The sequence below is a fragment of the Cyprinus carpio genome, chromosome B2, assembly GCF_018340385.1.
Source record: "Cyprinus carpio isolate SPL01 chromosome B2, ASM1834038v1, whole genome shotgun sequence".
NCBI classification, from domain to species: domain Eukaryota; kingdom Metazoa; phylum Chordata; class Actinopteri; order Cypriniformes; family Cyprinidae; genus Cyprinus; species Cyprinus carpio.
In genome coordinates, this window is record NC_056598.1 from 12025710 (window position 1) to 12044802 (window position 19093).

Below are 19093 nucleotides of genomic sequence, written 5' to 3' on the forward strand. Positions count from 1 at the left end.
GGTAAAGCTGAATTTTCAGCTGAACTTTTATGTCACTTGATCGTTCAGAAATTTGCATTTGTTTAGAATATAATTTTTTTGTAACATTGTACCTATACTGACACTGTTGGTTCTTTCTGAATAAAAGTATTTATTTTTAATGCAAAAAAAAGAAAAAAAAAAAAAAACACTACTGACCCCAAACTTTTGAATGTTAGGGTAATCACCTAAGCTAAACACAAATAGTTATGTTTTAATAATGAAGATAAATTTGTGATTAGAGAAATTATTAAAATAATTACAAAAGAGTGTATATATATATATATATATATATATATATATATATATATATATATATATATATATATATATATAAATAAGAGTTATGAAATTTATAAAACTGGTATAATAATGTTTTTTTTATAAATGTAAAATAATTTAAAATAATTTCTTGATTTTTTTATTATTATGAAAATTATAATTCATCCTTATGCACAACAATTCATATGTATTGATACTAAAACACTTGCTGAGGAGAAACATAAGCAGATAAATTATATAATAATTTACAAATAATCTTTATTTGACTGCATTTTTGACTCTTACTGTGGCTCCATCTCCTAGACCCAAGTATAAACAAATACAGAAAACAGTTATTTTAAATTGTATTAATATTTCACAATATTACTGTTTTTACTGAATTTCTGAACAAATAAATGCAGTCTTGGTAAGACTTCGTTCTTAAAAACATTAAAAAACTTACCAACCCCAAACATTTAAACGGTATTGTATATTTGCAGACAAAGTAAAATCGTGGAGAAAATACATCAGGATTTACTCAAAACACCGCAGAATTTTATTGTAAGCAAAACACATGCAACAAAGTAAAATGAGATAATTTGTTAAGGTCTGACTTTAAAATCTCAGGCTAAGAAATGATGTGATTTTGGACCAGAAGTGTGCAAAATCTAAGTCGTGGACTGAGTTATCTAATGCCTAATTACAGGTGCCCTTTATAGATGTATCCATAATTCCTTTACTGTATTACTAAAATGGTCCCTACACATGAACTGAAGAACAAGAAAAGCATTAAACCCTGAAAAACCTTTATAAAAAATAATAACAAAACAGAGAATCTCACAAAATACATACTGATGTGTATCAATACTGTTCAGTGAGCAATACAACATTTATTGATGATAATCATGTCAATTTTGAGACAAAGTTTGTGGGAATTGTGGGGGAAACCCAAACACAATAGTCTGGACTTCAATGCGTCATATGGTACATAATCGTGAAGTCTAATAATGCATTTATAGCAGGTGCGGTCAAGTCTATTTCACAAAATATATATACATTTTCACAATGGCAACCATCAGCAAACTAGAGTGAGTCATAAACGCATGTCATTCAAATGTTTGTATTTTCATATGGATTCGCATGATCATCTTCAAACTATTACAAAAAAAATATTAACTGGTGTTTCAGAATGTCTTGATAATGAGAGCTAAACAAAAACAAAAAACAAGAAACATCGAATAAAGAGAGAAAAAGAATCTTCAAAGCCATTATTGAAGGCAAAGGCAATGAAATATCTGTCACATATTTCTGTTTCTTATACATACATAAGCTACTTTCAGTTTTTACATTTTTGGTTTTGATAGTGAATAGCGATGAACATTCCCAAACATTTCCCCCCAAAATCCATTAAAGAGACGGAGCGTCTTCCTTTTTGGCAATTGTTCAAGAAGATGTTTTTGGTAGAACATGTGTTAGAGAGCACAAATTAATAGGGGATAATATGTTTTTAGACACTGAGGTCATGCTAGCGATCGATTGGCTTCATCCCAAGTCAGTGTTTGAAAGCCATTGAACTGGATTTCTGGGTTCGGGGCAAAGAGTCCATAAAGATTAAATGCTTGTATGGCACTTTACCTGCATAAACACAGCTAAGAGTGACCGTCGAAATGCCCAAATCTTATTAACTTAATGACTTCCCCATTTAAATGGATTCTGATTCAATGTACTGCTAAACAAACTTCATTACCCGGAGCCCTGACAGACAGGGATATATTTTCAACAAAAATTAGTTAACTATTGGATTTTTCAAGATCATTTTTTTCAACTAGGCAGAAGAGCTGCATCCGTCATGATTTCACAATGGGAACAGTGGCATCAGCGATACCAATTGGCCAACAGGAATAAGACATGAGCTTTCTGGCAGAGACACGCTTGTATGTTGCACATCTGAATTTCTGACGTCCTTACAAATGCTACAGAAAACGGAGAAAAAAAGCTCATGAGCATGATATTTCATATTCTTTTACAGCGTTTACACAAAGGATTTTGGTTACCAGCAACACTCGGCTGTAATGTTAAAAGTACATTTGCTTGTTTCTAAAACTGTACACTCACAGTTGGCTCTCATACTTGAAATTACATGGAAAACAACAAGATGTTAGGTTCGCATTTGTTAAGGTATGGCCTTTTGCTGAAACCTTCAAGGTTTTTGCGGGTGAACATAAGATAATAAGGAATACCGTTTTTAAAAAGGGACTTCACTAAAACTAATTTCGATTCAAAACAATAAAGAGCATTAGTGCTTGATCTTAATGATTTGGGGTAGTAAAGGGCATCCATCTGTATAAGCCAAACAAATATATCGCTCTTTATGTCAAATTCCTTCACTTAAGGGAGAAAGGGAATAAGGGAGCGCTTGAAAGCAATCTGAAGTGAAAGCGGGGAGGAAATATCATTACAGACCATAATGACTTGATGCTTCCGCCATTTCCGGAATCAGTTATATTTTCATCGACTCGCAGACAGTGTCCTCAAAAACAAACACAGTGAGGAAATGACTCCAAATGAAATCTACAACAACAGAGTTGTTTAGACTGCTCTCTACGATAAACGTAAGCATGTTCCGTTATCTAATGGAGAGCTTTTGATGGCCTTTATGGGGAAAATATGATAATCAGCTTTGAAATGGTATGACTGACCTCCACACATCCTATTTAAGAAAAATCTGTTTTATCGGGCAAAGGAAATACTTGGATATAGCTGAACTGATACTGGATGGTCTGAAAAATGATAAAGGAGAAACAGTAAACAAACAAGAAAACAAATAGTCAATATCACTATGAACGAACAAAAGAGGCAATAATAACTGACCGTACCGATAAGGAGAGCTTCCTCTCAAGCATTATATCAAGTGGTAACATTTTTTTTTCTTTTTTAGAAAACAAGGACTGTTCTTTCGTGTATTTTTTTTTCTTTTTTGCTGAGAGGTAGAATGAAGCATTTAAATTGAAACACATCGACTGGTTGTTCCATCATTAACAACTGCCTCATAAGACTGAAACAGCCACAGGTTTTAGTTAGTCGTCCTGTGCCATCTAAAATACACTGTCAAAACTGTACAAACACATCTTTTTTTTTAATTTTTAAATTCATAATTGTTTTCTAAAATCTTGTAAAGTATCCCAAATGTTCCACGGTAGTATACATGATTGTGTATGACCATGTAGGATGTTAATCCAAATCTGAGGAGGGTGGATCGCTGGATCTTTAGTCTGAAGATCCCACGCGCTTTGAGGATGGATGGTGCCGATCAGTTGGAGGTGTCAGAATGGACGCTCCCGGGTCCTTCCGTGGGTGAGGTCACTGAGGAGGGTGTCGGGGCATCTTGCCAGCCACCATTCGCTTTTGTGAGAAAAAAAACCAAAGGCAAAATTATAAAGTGCATATTATCCGAATGCAAAGACGCAGGCGACCGGCTACAAACCCCACTGTGAAATCTAAACGAGAGCAACCATGATGAATTCCCTCACTATAAACACGCTTTTGCAAGAAGTGAGTCACAAAGTGAAGCAGTTAAAAGGAACGACATTATGCTGCATATTACGAGTCATTTTCAGAACATGATTTTCAAAAGACAGATGATGGAGGAATCAATTATTGCAAATTATCACATTGGCTAAAGGAATGAAAGTATAATGGGCACCTAAAATCGAGGCCATTTCATATTCGGGAGACAGGTTGCCTAAAGAGCATTTGGGGCATTAATAGCAATTTCCATGCCATCAGAAAAAGGACTAGAAATGGGCTTTGGCAGCCTCTTATTTTCCCAGCCTGTTATTTTAGATAGAGGCAGTCTGTAATCAAAAAAGAAAGAGCAGAGCGAGGAGAGAAAAAAACTTTTCAAATCTTCAGCTTTGGTGACACCCCATGTCTATTTCAAAGGCGTAATTACAGTGCATGGGCGAGAGGAAAGCTCCCCCACATAAATGCTTTATGTCTCAGGCCGTCATTATCCACAGCCAAAAAAAAGGCGAATAACTTATCTGGGTGGAGAAGGAAAAACATCATGTTATTTAAGACAGTGAATTTGTTGGAAGATTGAGACACTTTCTCTGGCTACATTATCACAGCGTTATGGTGCAAATGTTCGGGCTGCTGCTTTCTTCTTTGTTATTTATGGTTACAGGTGTTCAGGTCTAAAATATTGTTGATCGAATTCTTGATACGAACATGAAATCAGTTGAAATAAAACAGAAGTTGAGATTTTTGAGATTTATTTATTAGAAACGACTGCAAGAATATGTTGCTGAAAAATAATTAAATATAATAATTAAAAATTTTATATTTTTAAGTGCCAGCATTTGAAGATAGCGATTCAATTCAAAACATATGTGAATAAAACTAAAATTCTGCTAAAATATATAATGTTTAAATATTTACACCTTTATGATTTATGTGATTTAAAAAAAAAAAAAAAAATCATGTGAATAAAATACATTTTTCCGCTAAAATGTCTTTTCAGGTTTAATTTAATTTAGAAATATTTACATGTATCTGTGAATAAAATTACTTAATTCAGAAAAATTTACATATAAAATCTGTTAATTAAAGAAGTTCAGATAAAATATATTTTCAGATCTTTATTTAGACTTTTATTTAATTCATAACAATTCAACATCTTTTTAGATTTTATTTAATTCAGACATATTTACATTCAAAATCTGTGATTTTTTAATATAAAAAGTCTTCACAGATTTTAATTCAGAAATTTACATTTAAAAATGTATGTGAATAAAATAATTTCAGATAAAATGTCTATTCAGATATTTATTCGGAACTATTTACATTTAAAATGTCTGCAAATTTAAAAAAAAAAAAATCAGATAATACGCCATTATTGAATTCATAAATATTTTATTCTAATGACCTCAAAGATTTATTAACATCACTGTAAGCTGTCCTGCCAAAAACATGCTCTCCATCAGCCATAGGTGGCACAGAAGCACTGGGCCACTTCTACAGGACACATTCAGCTCTGCTTCAGAGCAGCTATTTAGAGAGACCGTGTTAGTGTGTTTGTCTTTTTTCCTTTTTTTTTTTCCCTCCTCACACTTTGCTGGCTCCCTGTCAGTGCTGTTAAGGTGGCAGATGTGTGATATGACCAATGCACTTGGATTGCTGTCCCAAATCTCTACTCAGCCCTCCCTTGAGACTGTCTGATCAATTTCCTCTGCTGGCGACACGGCTTGTCGCTGTGGATTTTACATGCTGGCCTCTGCCGTTTGTGTTCCCGGTCTCCCTCTCTCTTAAACACTCCTCCCCCAGTACAAAACTGATGGTTGGAGCTGCTCGTCTGCTCTGGTTAACACAATTATTTTAATGTGTGCTCAGAGCTGTGGTGGAGGACACCATCTCAGGCTCTGAATGAGTTTGATGGCCTGAATACACCTGGGTCTGGGCTCCTCTGATGTTGTTGGTGTTTATGTGGCTGAAGGAGCCATGGTAACACTAACAGTGATCAGTGGTCACATTTACAGTTGCCTTGGTGACTGTTGCTAATGTGCATATTGCCGCTGACACCAATAGATAGGGGTGAGTATAACCATATATACACAGTATATATATATATATGTATGTACACATACACATATCTGTTCCATTTAAAGGTTTGGAGTCTGATTTTTTTTGCATTAAACTGATCAGTAAGATCAAATTTCTATTTGAAATGGATTTGCCACACACAAATTAAGCAGCACTGATTTCAACACTGAAACTAATAAAAAATTGTATATTGAGCACCAAATCAGTATATTAGAATGATAAGTATAGTTCATATCTACTAACATATTACTGACATACACTCGAGACTTGTTGATATAAAAATTATACTTAAACTTTATTTGGAGTACTACCTGTGCACAAATTACATTTCTAAATAATAAACCTAAAATGGGTTTTAATGTCACTACTGATTAGGATTGTATGATTTTTGAAAAATATTGGTCTTTAAATGCAAGATATTTCTTATTCTTGCAATAGTTCCACTTTGGCACAATCAAATATACTTCAGTATATCTTTAGTTGGACTTCAGCACTACTTCTGCACAATGAAAGTAAATTTAAGTACACAATTAGTTGCTCCAGTTAAACAGACTTTAAGTATACCAGTTTAGTATACCATATTTTTAAATAAGTACATAAATATGTAAATGTATTTGTAGTAGACTTAACATGAAATAAATGTATTTCAAATACATTTTAGTATATTTGTTTTTTCACTAGGTTTCTAAATAATCATGTCACACTAAAGACTTTTTTTTTTTAAAGTTGTAATTACATTCCACTTTATTACCATTTTACTGTATTTTTGATCAAATAAATGCAGCTTTGGTGAGCATAAGAGACTACTTTCAAAAAACATTTAAAAAAATCTTACCAACCCCAAACTTTAAATATCATGCTCATCTTAAGAAACGGGTACAAGAGCAAAAGACAACAAGAGTGAAGAGGCTAAGTTTGGACTCACATTGATGCCCTGTGGACTGTATATCTGACTGGCAGCGAGGCTTTCACTGTATCCGCCTGTCTGACTGATAACATGGCGAAGAGTATCCACCTGCAGACAGAAGAACACAAAACAAACAAAAGACAGGGTCAGACAATACAGATACAAAACAAAGACGTTTGTGCTGAGAAAAGGTCACTCAGATATCAAAAGGATATTGGCAGCCAAAAAGGTCATCAAATGTTGAATGAAATGTTTGTGCTGCAGATATCAAACAAAGGACACAATTTGTTTCCAGATTGATATGAAAAAATAAATCAACATTTACAGTGTAATTATTGGAGTGAATTTAGAGAATTAAATGTCATAAACAAACCACAAATATACAAATTATAATACAGCTATTTACAATAAAGCAGAATAATACATATATACAATTAAGTTTTTGTTTGCATATATATATATATATATATATATATATATATATATATATATATATATATATATACTTATTATGTATATATTTAAGAAAAATATGTTATATTTGTATATTAAATATATTTATATATAATATAAATTATATATTATAATATATAATTATATATAATATATAATATAAAATATAAACTTGAATATAAATATATAGATACAGTATATATCTTCAAAATAAATACTGTACGAGTGTGTCTTTATATATACATAACAAATATACATAGTACACACACACATATATTATGTCAAAAAAATCTTGCATACATATTAGATAACATACATTTTATACGCTGCTATCCATTGCGCCACAGAGCCGATGCATGCATTTTATAAAAGATTTTATATATTTTGTTACCTTTTACATTCATAATACACACACACACACACACAAAAAAAAAAAAAAAAAAAAAAACTCTTGCACCACATGAACTAATTTCAGAAGATTTCCTCTGGGATTCCAGCACTGAATATTCATGAAGCACCCCAAGCCTTTGGAGAAGTTACTTCGTTATGGGAGGAAAATATTCAGAACGGGAAAAGGGGACAAACCGAAGCACCCTGTGTTTGGATGCTAGTGTGCCGGGCAAGGTCAGGCCGCCACGGTGGTGGATGTGACAGCATGACAGATACGCAAACCCGCTGACAAGAGCTGTATTGTTTCCAAGACTGTCTTTGATGGTCTATTCATTTGGAAGTTGACAATGGCCACGGAGCAGTGTACAACTGCTGGAGGCAAACTGTAACCCCAGTCCGTCCTCAAGGTCAGGAGGCCCGTCATGTCAGCCGCGGCTGAACAGAAATGTACACACGCTGGACACTATGATGAGCAGGCTGGTGCTGAGAGATGAACTTTGTTGTGACAAGGATATATAACAAGATGACGACTATTTGATCAGTTATGACATAGACATGCCATTCAGTACTAACGGGGAAAGCTTCTATGAAAATATGGGTAAACACAAGAACAGATTTTTTTTTTTTTTTTTACAGAATAGCATGTGCTTGCTTGCAAATGGGATTCAGTGAAAATCAAAGCTCAGTTAACAAAGTAACCCGTAAAAAGGCAGCAGCACAATTCTAAGAATCCTTTCTTAGAAATTCAATAAATAGATGCAGAAAAAAGAATTGTAGTACTAATAGATCCAGGCCCACTGTGTAGACCGCAGCTACCCAGATGTGATTTTGTGAGCGGGGGTAATCAGACCCGCCATTATGACAGCCCAATGTGTGATTAGGTTTAACTGAATGAAATTAGTTTTGGTCATCTGCCCTCTCTCTTAGCGGCACTCCCTACCTGTGACTGAATGTTGGCCCCCACTTGGGCCCCCTGGTATGAGTCCCCATTCAGAGACTGCACACTCATGAACAAGTCCCCGGAGTTCATGTTAAAAGAACCAGCAGAACCTAAGAGGAAGAGAGGCAGAGAGAAAGAGACAGAGAAAGACAGGGATAGATAAAGACAAGAAACAGTCATGCAACAGTAAGATTGAAGTGAGGGTTAGTAGTGCAGAGCTACGACACAAGCTTGGTACCAAGTTCCAAATCCTAAATCCAAGGTTAGAATGAGCTTTGGGAAATTCTGTTTAATATAAATATATTTATAGTTCATTCTTTCAATCCAAAAGTACCCCATATTTTTGTGTTTGCTAGGTATATTTATGCCTATAATAGGACTGCACTGTTAGTTTAGCAGCATGCCAATGCCAAAATCTATTGGAATCAATTTAGGACTAGGCGATATGGCCAGAAATGTATTTTTTCAATATCATATGATATCAATATTTATCACAAAATTAATTTCAAGCCATTAATGGGGAAAGAAATGCATTCAACATATTTATCAGAATGCAAATATCGTGTTTGTTCACAAGTAAATTTAACTTTTAATTGTGGGCCCTATGAAAACAGCAGTTTAATCAATACATTTTAAAAGGTAACCAACTGAAAATATAACAAATCATTTACAACAAAACACTGCATTTTAATTTTTTTGTCAAATAAAGTGCTGGACAACAAACTTTGTTTACTGTGAAATAAAACATGGATGAAAAATAACTTGGTTATATGATATTCTTAAAAAAAGATTATTATTATTACTTAGAGAGGTACATTTTACTGTAGACTAGTAATATATTACTGTCATAATTTCTTCAAGTTAAACCAAACTTTTATTTTAGCAGACTGAGTTCCGACACACAACTGAACATCTAGATGTAGGCTAAATATGGAGAATTACTCAGAAGTTTATCAAAATTGTGAATTCGTTTTTTTTCCCAATAAATATTATGTATTGATTTATCACCCAGACCAAAATAAATTGTCCATTCTAGTCTCCAGTGTGCTTCACATGAGAAGCACTACACTTTTTTTAATGCTAGAGAGCATAATAAATCAGTCCCTTTTCAGTTAGAATGCTGTCTATATAGAAAGTAGACAGCAAAGCAGTTCAATATTGGTTTAGGAACAGCCCTGCTGACCTGCCTAAGATTGTTTACTCTTCAAAGCTGTTTTTTTTTTTCGGCCTGGACATGCTGGTCTTTAGCTGGTTGGCCAGTTCCCAAATCCCTCTAAAACCATCAAAACAGACCTGTCTGACCATCTTGGCAAGGCTGGATGGCTAGCTAACTGCCCTAGGCAAGTTTAAGCTGTTTTGTTTTAGTAGGGAGAGTTATATTGTAGCTAAATGCCACAAATATACACATTAAGTCTAAAGATGCAGTAACATTTTGTTTGGAAGTGACTTCTATGTGAGCTGTGCTTCATACATTTCCACACTATTAGCAATGAACCTATTTGGCCTGCAAACTTTCACCTAATGTGACCTGCACCTTTAGCTTATCACTAAAAAAAACTACAATAGCTATTAAACTGTTTCAGGAATAACAATGGGCGAAGAAGGACCAAAACAGACTTTTATTAATTCTACAGTGACATCTAAGATGGACAGTACAGTTACACTGCCACAGCCAAGTCATTCAGGATGTGCTAATTGAGTCACAGGAGGAATTAGCGAATGCTATTTGTCTTTTAATGGAGGAGAACTCCCTAGATGTTTAAGAGAGAGCAGGGCTTAACTTAATTTCCGCTTTAAAAGCCGCAGGGCACTAATCAAATGTACATGGACCTCTAATCACTTCAAGGCTATATGACAAAAGGCATCTCGTCATAATGACATTCAGGAGGTCAACCAGAAAACCAAGCCGGTTAACAGCTTAGGTGCGTTCACACCAGACAAAACAAAAAATAATTTGAGCCAAACAACTATTTAAGTCAATATTAAATAAAAGCAGAGTATTGGTGAGGAAAAGCTGAATTATTGGTTGTGGAAAGAGAAAGTCTTATAAGAGCTATGCTGCAGGCCAAGCTGCTGATGTAGATAAAGAAGAGGCAGATTTGGATGTCATAAAGAGAGGTATTATGGGAAAGCTTCAGGACATTAGGAGGACAATAAAGGCAGGCAATTGTTGAATATTCAAAACATTACCATGGTGAAGTACTTTTTTGCCAGTTGATGAAATTACATTTGCTGCTTCTGCGCCACTATCAGGGCTATATTCTAAAACGTACTAAAGACCAGTGAAAAACAAACACATCTGTTGTTTGTGTGTTGATTTGTTGCAATGCTCACCGGCCGAATTTGGGGTGGAAGGCGAGTTGGCTTGGCTGCCGTGGGTGGAGACGTTGGTTGCACTCACGGCGGTTTTGGCAGCGTACATGTTGGCTTCTTCTTGGAATTTTCCAATATTTTTCTTGTATCTGATCCTCTTGTTTCCAAACCAGTTGGATACCTGAGAAGACAAGAATTAATGAATAAATCAGAAAGAACAGAAATTAATTTCGACCTTAAGGTTATTTAAGAGCTGTTAAGTGTCTTTGGTCCACTAATTTCTAAGCATTCATATGTATTCTGCATCACTGTACGGGGTAAAGGTTGGTGTGTCTCACCTGTGAAACTGTAATGGAGCATTTCTTTGCCAGCTCCTCCTTGGCCTCCTCGCTGGGGTACGGGTTGCTGAGGTGGGAGTAGAAGTATTCATTCAAGATCTCTGTGGCCTGCTTATTGAAGTTTCTTCTTTTTCGTCTAATGGAAAATGACACAACAGAGAGAAAGAGAGAAAATGAGAACGAGAAAGGGAAAAAGCAAAGCCAGCTTGATTCAGAAGCTACTGTGTTTATAAAGTCCTTCACATTTGAACCTGATGTGTACACAGTGGTTCCAAATAGTATTTAGACATTTCATTCACACTTAAAAATGTATGAATATAATTGAATTCCATTAAAATATCAAACTAATTGGCACACTTTTTGATCAAAACTTTTCATAAAATCGTTGTTGGGTTTCAAATATATAATACAGTATATACTACCATTTAAATGGTTTTTTTTTCTTTCTTTCTTTTATTCAGCAAGAACACATTAAATTGATCAAGTGACAATAAAGACATTTTCTATTTCAAATAAATGTAATTTCATTGAATTTTCTATTTATCAAAGAACCCCACATACACACACAATCAACATGGATAATAATGTTTCTTGAGCACCAAATCATATGTATATCATGTGTAAATATTGTATTTGGAAACTTTACTGAAAAAAAAATATCTTGGTTCAATTTTTGGTGCATTTGGTGGTCTGATATTTTACTAATTTGTCTTTTTACTTAATGTTTGCTATGAAATTAGATAGAGACATATTAGATGTAGTATTAAATACACATGCTCTTATACAGACCTGGCATCGAGGAAGCGGGAGCGCAGGATCATGACTGCCTCACAGGTGCTCTGTTTGAGCTGCATCTGGATGGAGCTGAACTTGCGATGGATGATGCCCACCATGCGCTCGATCTCTTTAGGGGAGATGGGCCGAGTGCGAGACTGCTCCCGCAGCAGGTTCATCACATGGGTGGTGAACTCATTACACGCCTGAACATGCACAGAAGGGTGGCACATGCATCAATCTCTGTGCATGTAAACAAAACTACAGGAGCTCCTCAAATATCCTATCCTGAGGACTTTTTGGTATGCTAGGCCTACAACATTTTGTTTCAAAATATTTGAGTTTACAGAGTTCAGATCTACGTGTCTTTTCTGGAGACCAAAAACTGTTTGCTCACCTGCTCATACTTCTCCAGTTCTGTATGGTAGATCTTACGGATCTGGGACAGCTTGGCCCGGTAGTCAGAGTGTTCGACTGAGTTATCGGACCCGCCGCCGCCTGCCGCAGCAGCTGCAGCCGCAGCTGCAGCCGAACCGCCTCCTTTCTCTGGTCCGGACACACCCTCGGCTAGCAGCATGTTGTCCAATCGCATGAGTTGAGCGTCTGGTGGCTCCTCCTCCTGAGCTCCACGGATACTGAGTACTGTCAAGAAAGGAAGAGAGAATAAACACTTGAGTAATTTTGTAGGTTCAACTGGAAATCCTGAAAGTTTTCAGACATATTCTGTTGTCTTTGACTATGTAGTAGGTCATTTTTGTTTAACTGTATACTCGGAATAATATTTCTAATATTAGTTCAGCTAAGAACTGCAATGTCTTAATATGACACTTAAAAATGAGAAGCACATATATATAATTTATCATTTGAGTGACCTCCATAACAGTCAAGTTAAAGTAAATGTCTGTAATAAAATTAACATAATAACATCACATTGTCTCCTTATGAGACATTACAGAGCTTGAGAAGTAATATATGGCTTTCATTTTAATTGCTCTCTTCTTTGTGATAAAAATGTGGAACTATACACTGATCTTGGCAGGGTATAAGATAATTAAACCATCATTTCATTGATCTGCACAATAATTTACAATAAATTATTAGATCTACTCATTTTTAGTTCTTGATCTTGTGATATTTACCCACTAAAGAATAAAAACATCAAATTATTATTTAAAACATTAAACTAAACAATTACTAAGATATACTGTAGAAATGTCAGAGAAATGCTGTTTTTTTTTTTTTTTTTTTTTTCTTGTGTGCCCACTATCCGCTGATTATTTTCATAGTCGTTCAGCTGTCAGGTTCTCTGGAAAGCTTTCCTTTTTTCAACTTAAGTTAATATATAGATTAAGTTTATATTCCATGAGACTCTGCTCTTTGATTTTAGGACTGAACATGTATCACTGTTTATATTGACTGTGTTACAGAGGTGCTTTAAACATCTACCTTACTGCAAAGTTTAGCTCTGATGCTGCTCTGATATACATGTACTGTTAAAATTATTCCAAACACCCTGTTCACCTGATTTAAATGTAAAATATGTAAAAAAAAACGATTTAGTAAAATGTGTTAAACAGAGCTAAGAGTACCACTCTCTTACTGGTTGCAGAGAGTATTATCAAATTAGCAGGAAACAAACATGCAAATTGTACCGTATGTTTAAGATTCTGTGTGGGGTTGGTTATTACTACACTACGAAGGAAAAGAAGATTATATAAGGACTCTCAAAGGAGTTTTGTCTGTTTGTGCAGTGTTATTAGAACATTATAAACTGTTGTTTCTTCGTGTGCCACTAGATGTCTCTCCTTCAGTTCTGTTCAGTGAAGGCAGATGACGGCAGACAGCACCCACAGCAGCCATTCTACCAGTAACAAAGAACACCCAAATCCAGATTTACCAAGAATTTGACAAACAAGCAGCCATACATTTCTGTAGAGGATCCACAGCGATAACAGAAGAGATAAATGTTAATGCAAATAAAACCAATACTCACTGTATAAAGCAAAGATTTGTTCAGGTTACAATTACAGTTGATGTCAAGTGGTGACCAAACATATCAGTATTGCTTATTATAATAAAAATGTTCAATCAAAATATTTACATAAAAAAAAAAAACATTTCAAAAATCTGGTTTCAGTAAATGTTATTTTAAAGAAATTAGTATCTGTATTTAACAAAGATGCATTCAATTTATCAAAAGTGACAGTAAAGACATTTACACGATTTCAAAATATTAATGTTTTTACTGTATTTTTTAATCAAATAAATGTCCCTTGGTGGAAAAAAAAAATATTACCAAGAGACCAATTACTATACCAATCTCTGTGTTGTAACACTCCAAACTATATTGAGTTATATGATTAGTTATAGTTTTGTTGTTGTTTTTGCATTAAGCATTATTTTTTTCCCTTTGTGTTCAACGACCCAAACAGAAGAAACAGAAGAGCCCACCACCAGTTAAAAGCTGCTAATATAACTGTAACACATATGGCTTATTACATATGTAAACCTACAAAAACAATCAATGTCTACTGCAGTGGACCCAATGCAAACATCCTGTGACATCATTCTGACGATGACAGCAGAGGGTAAGGCAACCAGCGTGCTGCAATCTGTTTCCACAACCCCAAACCCAATCAGCTCACTCCCACTGCAAATGTCAGGGGTTGTCAGAGGCCTCTAAAGGTCAAGAGTTCAGGGCATGGGTTGAGGGACACCGGTGAGGTCAGATTTCTCTAGAGACTCCTAGCATTAGCATCCTGCTTCTTTAGCGCTATGTGTTTCGCAAAGTGATTTTCGTACCGCCGTCATCCTAAACTCCTCGCTTCTACTCTTTGACGATGACTTCAAGCCTTGCTCTGTTTTCAAAAAACTCTGACTGTCCAATTTCAGGCTCGTCTCAACTGTCTGCCCACCCAACTATTTCACAGCGAATAAAAAACACAAGTGTATATCAATAGCACAACACAAGAGAAAAAGAGCGAGTCTTCTCTGCCTTTATAATAGAAAGAGACAGCAACAGTGGAACGTGACTGGTGTACAGCATCGACTAAAGAAAGCCAGGCCCAGAAGTGCGCAACGTTCATCTGGAGAGGAAATCTAATGAGGCAAATAATGATTTATTCATTCCAACCATATCCTCCAGTGCACAATTAAATGCATGAAATATATTAAATAAATACAATGAATGCGGATAATCATACAATTCACTTTGCTGTTGCTTAATTACCCAAACCGACGCAATGCACTTTATTTATTTTGATTCAGTAATGGCATGGCAATCGATTAGGCCGTAATGCTGCCGGCCCTGCGTGTGTGTGTGTGTGTGTGTGTGTGTGTGTGTGTGTGTGAGTGGTCCATGCCCAATGCGCTGCTGATGTGAACTGAGCTGAACTCAACCACCCGCAGACAAACATTAACAGTTTTCTGAGGAGCAGATCATTCTCTCTTTCTGTCTTTCTTTGGTTTCTTCCTTCTGTCTCTGTCTGTAGGGGAAGATGGGGTAAGACGACCTCTTTAAAAACAATGTGTTTTGACTGATATAGAAATATTTCCCTGAAATTGTAACATTTTAGTTTAATGTGTAAAATAATAATGTATCATCCATCATATCATTAGGGGGAAAATAGATAAACATTTGCTATTATAGTTGCTGCAGCCCCATTACTGGCATACAATGACCTGCAAATGTTATAAAAATGTGTCTTTGAGTGTGTAAAATACTAGATAAAATATTCTATTATTTATATTATTTAAATAATTTCTAAAATCATCTTATGCTTCTTAACTTATAGTTACTTTTGATGAACAATAACAAAAAGGAAAAAAGTATGTCACAAAAATAAATAACATATGTGACCCTTGACCACAAAACCAGTCATAAAGGTCAATATTTCAAAGTTGGGATTTATACATCATCTGAAACATTAATACATAAGCTTAGTTTTCCATTGATGTATGGTTTGTTAGGATAGGACAATATTTGGCTGAGATACAACTATTTGAAAATTTGGAATCTGAAGGTGCAAAAAAATCTAAATATTGAGAAAATCACCTTTAAAGTTGTCCAAATGAAGTTCTTAGCAATGCATATTACTAATCAAAAAGTTTTGATATATTTACAGTAGGAAATGTACAAAATATCTTCATGGAACAAGATCTTTACTTAATATCCTAATGATTCTTGGCATGAAAGAAAAATCGATAATTTTGACCCATATAATGTATTGATGGCTATTGCTACAAATATACCCATGCCACTTATAACTGGATTTGTGCTCCAGGGTCACATATATAAACCGAGTTATTCCTTTCATTTGCAAGACAATAATAATAACATAGATGTTTGAAATAATTTGGGGCGAGGAACTCTTTAAATTATTGAAATAATCACAACAACAACAACATGGCATGAGATCCTTTAACCTTAATAATCAATACAAATGTAAATTTTCTAAAGACAATGGTCTTAGATGTTACATTGATGACAATGTACAACGGGTGTTACGTTACCCCATCTTACTCTATCTTTCTCTTTCTAGTTTTCTTTCTAACTTCTGCCTTTTTTTTTTTTTTTTTTTTTTTTGTGTGCTATTTAGCATCATGAACGGCAGCAGTTTTTAGAAGTCTCTAATGGACCATTTCACTTTTGGAGGCTTTTCAGATGTGACTTCTGCTCAGACAAGTCTTAATTTCACCCTCCCAGCAGTCGCTTTCCTGAGCGTTTCACTTTTCACAGCTGATTTGCCAATCTAGAACCCACGCACCTGATAGCAAGACCTAATTTCACTCTTTTCACTTCTACAACAAGGCCAAGCGGGTCTGGTATTCCCCGTGATAATCCCCAGAAAAACTCACATCTTCCTCATGTTTGTTAAATTGTAATCTTTTTAAAATGTATGCTCGATCACAGGGTTGCAGAGTCTTGTAATCCTGCTTTGGAGCAATAAAAAAGTCTTTAGTTTAGGCGAAACGAGGCGCTAACGCAGTCAGGGGCTTCGAGCTAGGTTTAGTCAGGGGGGTTTATCTATTCAGTGTCTAAACCAAGGCTGGTATCAACTTCAGGGAATTAAGTTGGGAGTCAAAGAGTGGAATGGATTACTGTTGAGACAGGAGGATTTGGCCTGATTTTGTATCAGAAAGACAGACATATGGCACACAGCAGACTCGTGGCTCTCTGCAAAACCTTCTTGGAGTAGAACGTGTGAACATTTTTTTCCTGCAATGTTCAGCGTTTTTAAAAGTCAAGCTACCATTAATGTGGTATGTTTCTACATTGTAAATATTTATTTTAAAGGCCACTGTTAGGCTAAGATGACCAGAAATAACTATTTTAACAGGGACAGTTCTCATAAAAAATGTTCAAAACAGTTTGCAAAGTAAAAAAAAAATTAAATAAATAAATCTAATATGCAAGATATTGCACACAACTGTTCATTATATTCTCGCATAGTTTGTAACTTGAATTTCATCTTAATTATCAATTAAATAATAGAATAAATGTCACTGAACAGATGACAATTAAAATTTATTGACTTTATTGCAGTGTCCAAAGTTCATTGAGGCTGTTCATAATCATAATGATGACAGAAGTACAAGAATCTGGAATTATTTCCCCCTTTTTAAATCAAAATGTACAATATTTTGAACAATTTCAGTACTGTATAGTCTTTCATGACTACATATTAACACACAACAGTGCCTTGATAAAGCAGTGAATTTGTAAATTGGTTACCGCAAATATTTGGACATACAATACCACTGAAAAGGGGTTGGTAAAAATATTGTGAAATAATATTACAATTTAAATAGGTTTTTCTATGTATTCTATTATTTTCTATTACATTTTAAAATGTAATTTATTTCTGTGAATTTTGGGCAGCCATTAATCTTCAGTGTCACATGATCCTTCAGAAATCAGTCTAATATGCTGATTTAGTGCTCAAGAAACATTTCTTAATATCATTAACATAAAAAAAAAAAAACGTGCTGTTTAATATATTTTGTGGAAAAAATATTTTTAGGATTCTTTAATGCATAGGAAGTTCAAAAGAACAGCATTTGATTTTTTTAACATATACATGATTTTATTGTCACATTTGATCAATGTAATGCATTCTTACTGACCCCAAATTTTAAAAACATTTAACAATATATTTAAAAAAAAAAAAGTATGATCCAAAAAGTATCTTTTAAAATAAATCTTTGGGCTTTGAAGGACCCATGTTTCTCTGGGAGTGCAAACATACTGTACAGAAGTTGGTTGCTTTTTGTATTCACAAGAAAGCAACAATGTAGTCTGCTTCAAAGTTAAAATGCATACAAAAATGAGCAATCTGCATGTTTAAAATCTCATTACTTTGCTAAGTATTCATTTCTTTCAAAAGAAAAACAAAATCTTACTCTAAACCTTTGACTGGTTGTGTAAATTCATTATTTTTTTTACTAAGCCAATTAATTTACTTACTTCTACTAGAGGATCTAACCACACATACAGGGTAAGTCAGTGAGGAGAAGTTTATTTGTTTATAAATGAGAATATTACTGTGCTGTGCCTAGCATGACAATATAAACCCAGAGATGAAGTAATTGTCCCTCTCTGGCATGTTTTAATTGAACGGTGACAGAAGACAAATCCCACCTCTCTCTGTACTCATCTATAATTAATCTGTGAATGGAGGAGGCCCTATCAATGACATTACATTGTATTAATAGCACCGGAATGAATGCACACACACACACACACACACACACACACACACACACACAAGATACACTGTAATATACAGATGACAGAGGAACCTTCTGCTGCTATGGTCATACTGTGAAAGCCTCTTAGAAACCACTTCATTTTGTCATTTGGCGTTTACACTAACACAACCACCATCCCATAAAAACTAGACAGAGAGACACAACCACAAAGCCAGTCAGTCAAAACAAAAAAGAAAGGAAAAACAGCAAATGCAAACAAGCCGCCCCGGCGCTGCTGTATTTTCATACAGTGATACTGCCCAGCCCCCTCCCTGCATGGCCTCAACTCCCTGTGAGCGTCTTAAATGAAAGCATGTTTAATTAATGATGTTGAAGTATTCTGTCACA

At 34.8% G+C, this 19093-nt stretch overlaps 1 protein-coding gene across 2 annotated transcripts in view; it reads right to left on the bottom strand.

The window, feature by feature from the left end:
- Positions 1-812: 812 nt before the first annotated feature.
- pbx1a (pre-B-cell leukemia homeobox 1a) overlaps positions 813-19093 on the bottom strand; it is a 64199-nt gene continuing 45918 nt past the window's right edge. The window contains exons 3-9 of one of the 2 annotated variants that reach the window (XM_042718043.1): positions 12393-12637; positions 12011-12201; positions 11222-11357; positions 10905-11064; positions 8571-8680; positions 6806-6895; positions 813-3682 (exon numbers count right to left, since the gene is read on the bottom strand). In XM_042718043.1, the coding sequence (XP_042573977.1) occupies positions 3590-3682; positions 6806-6895; positions 8571-8680; positions 10905-11064; positions 11222-11357; positions 12011-12201; positions 12393-12637 (1025 nt within the window). In that variant the 3' untranslated portion in view covers positions 813-3589. The remainder of the gene's footprint in view (positions 3683-6805; positions 6896-8570; positions 8681-10904; positions 11065-11221; positions 11358-12010; positions 12202-12392; positions 12638-19093) is intronic. The other variant, XM_042718044.1, reaches the window with a different exon arrangement.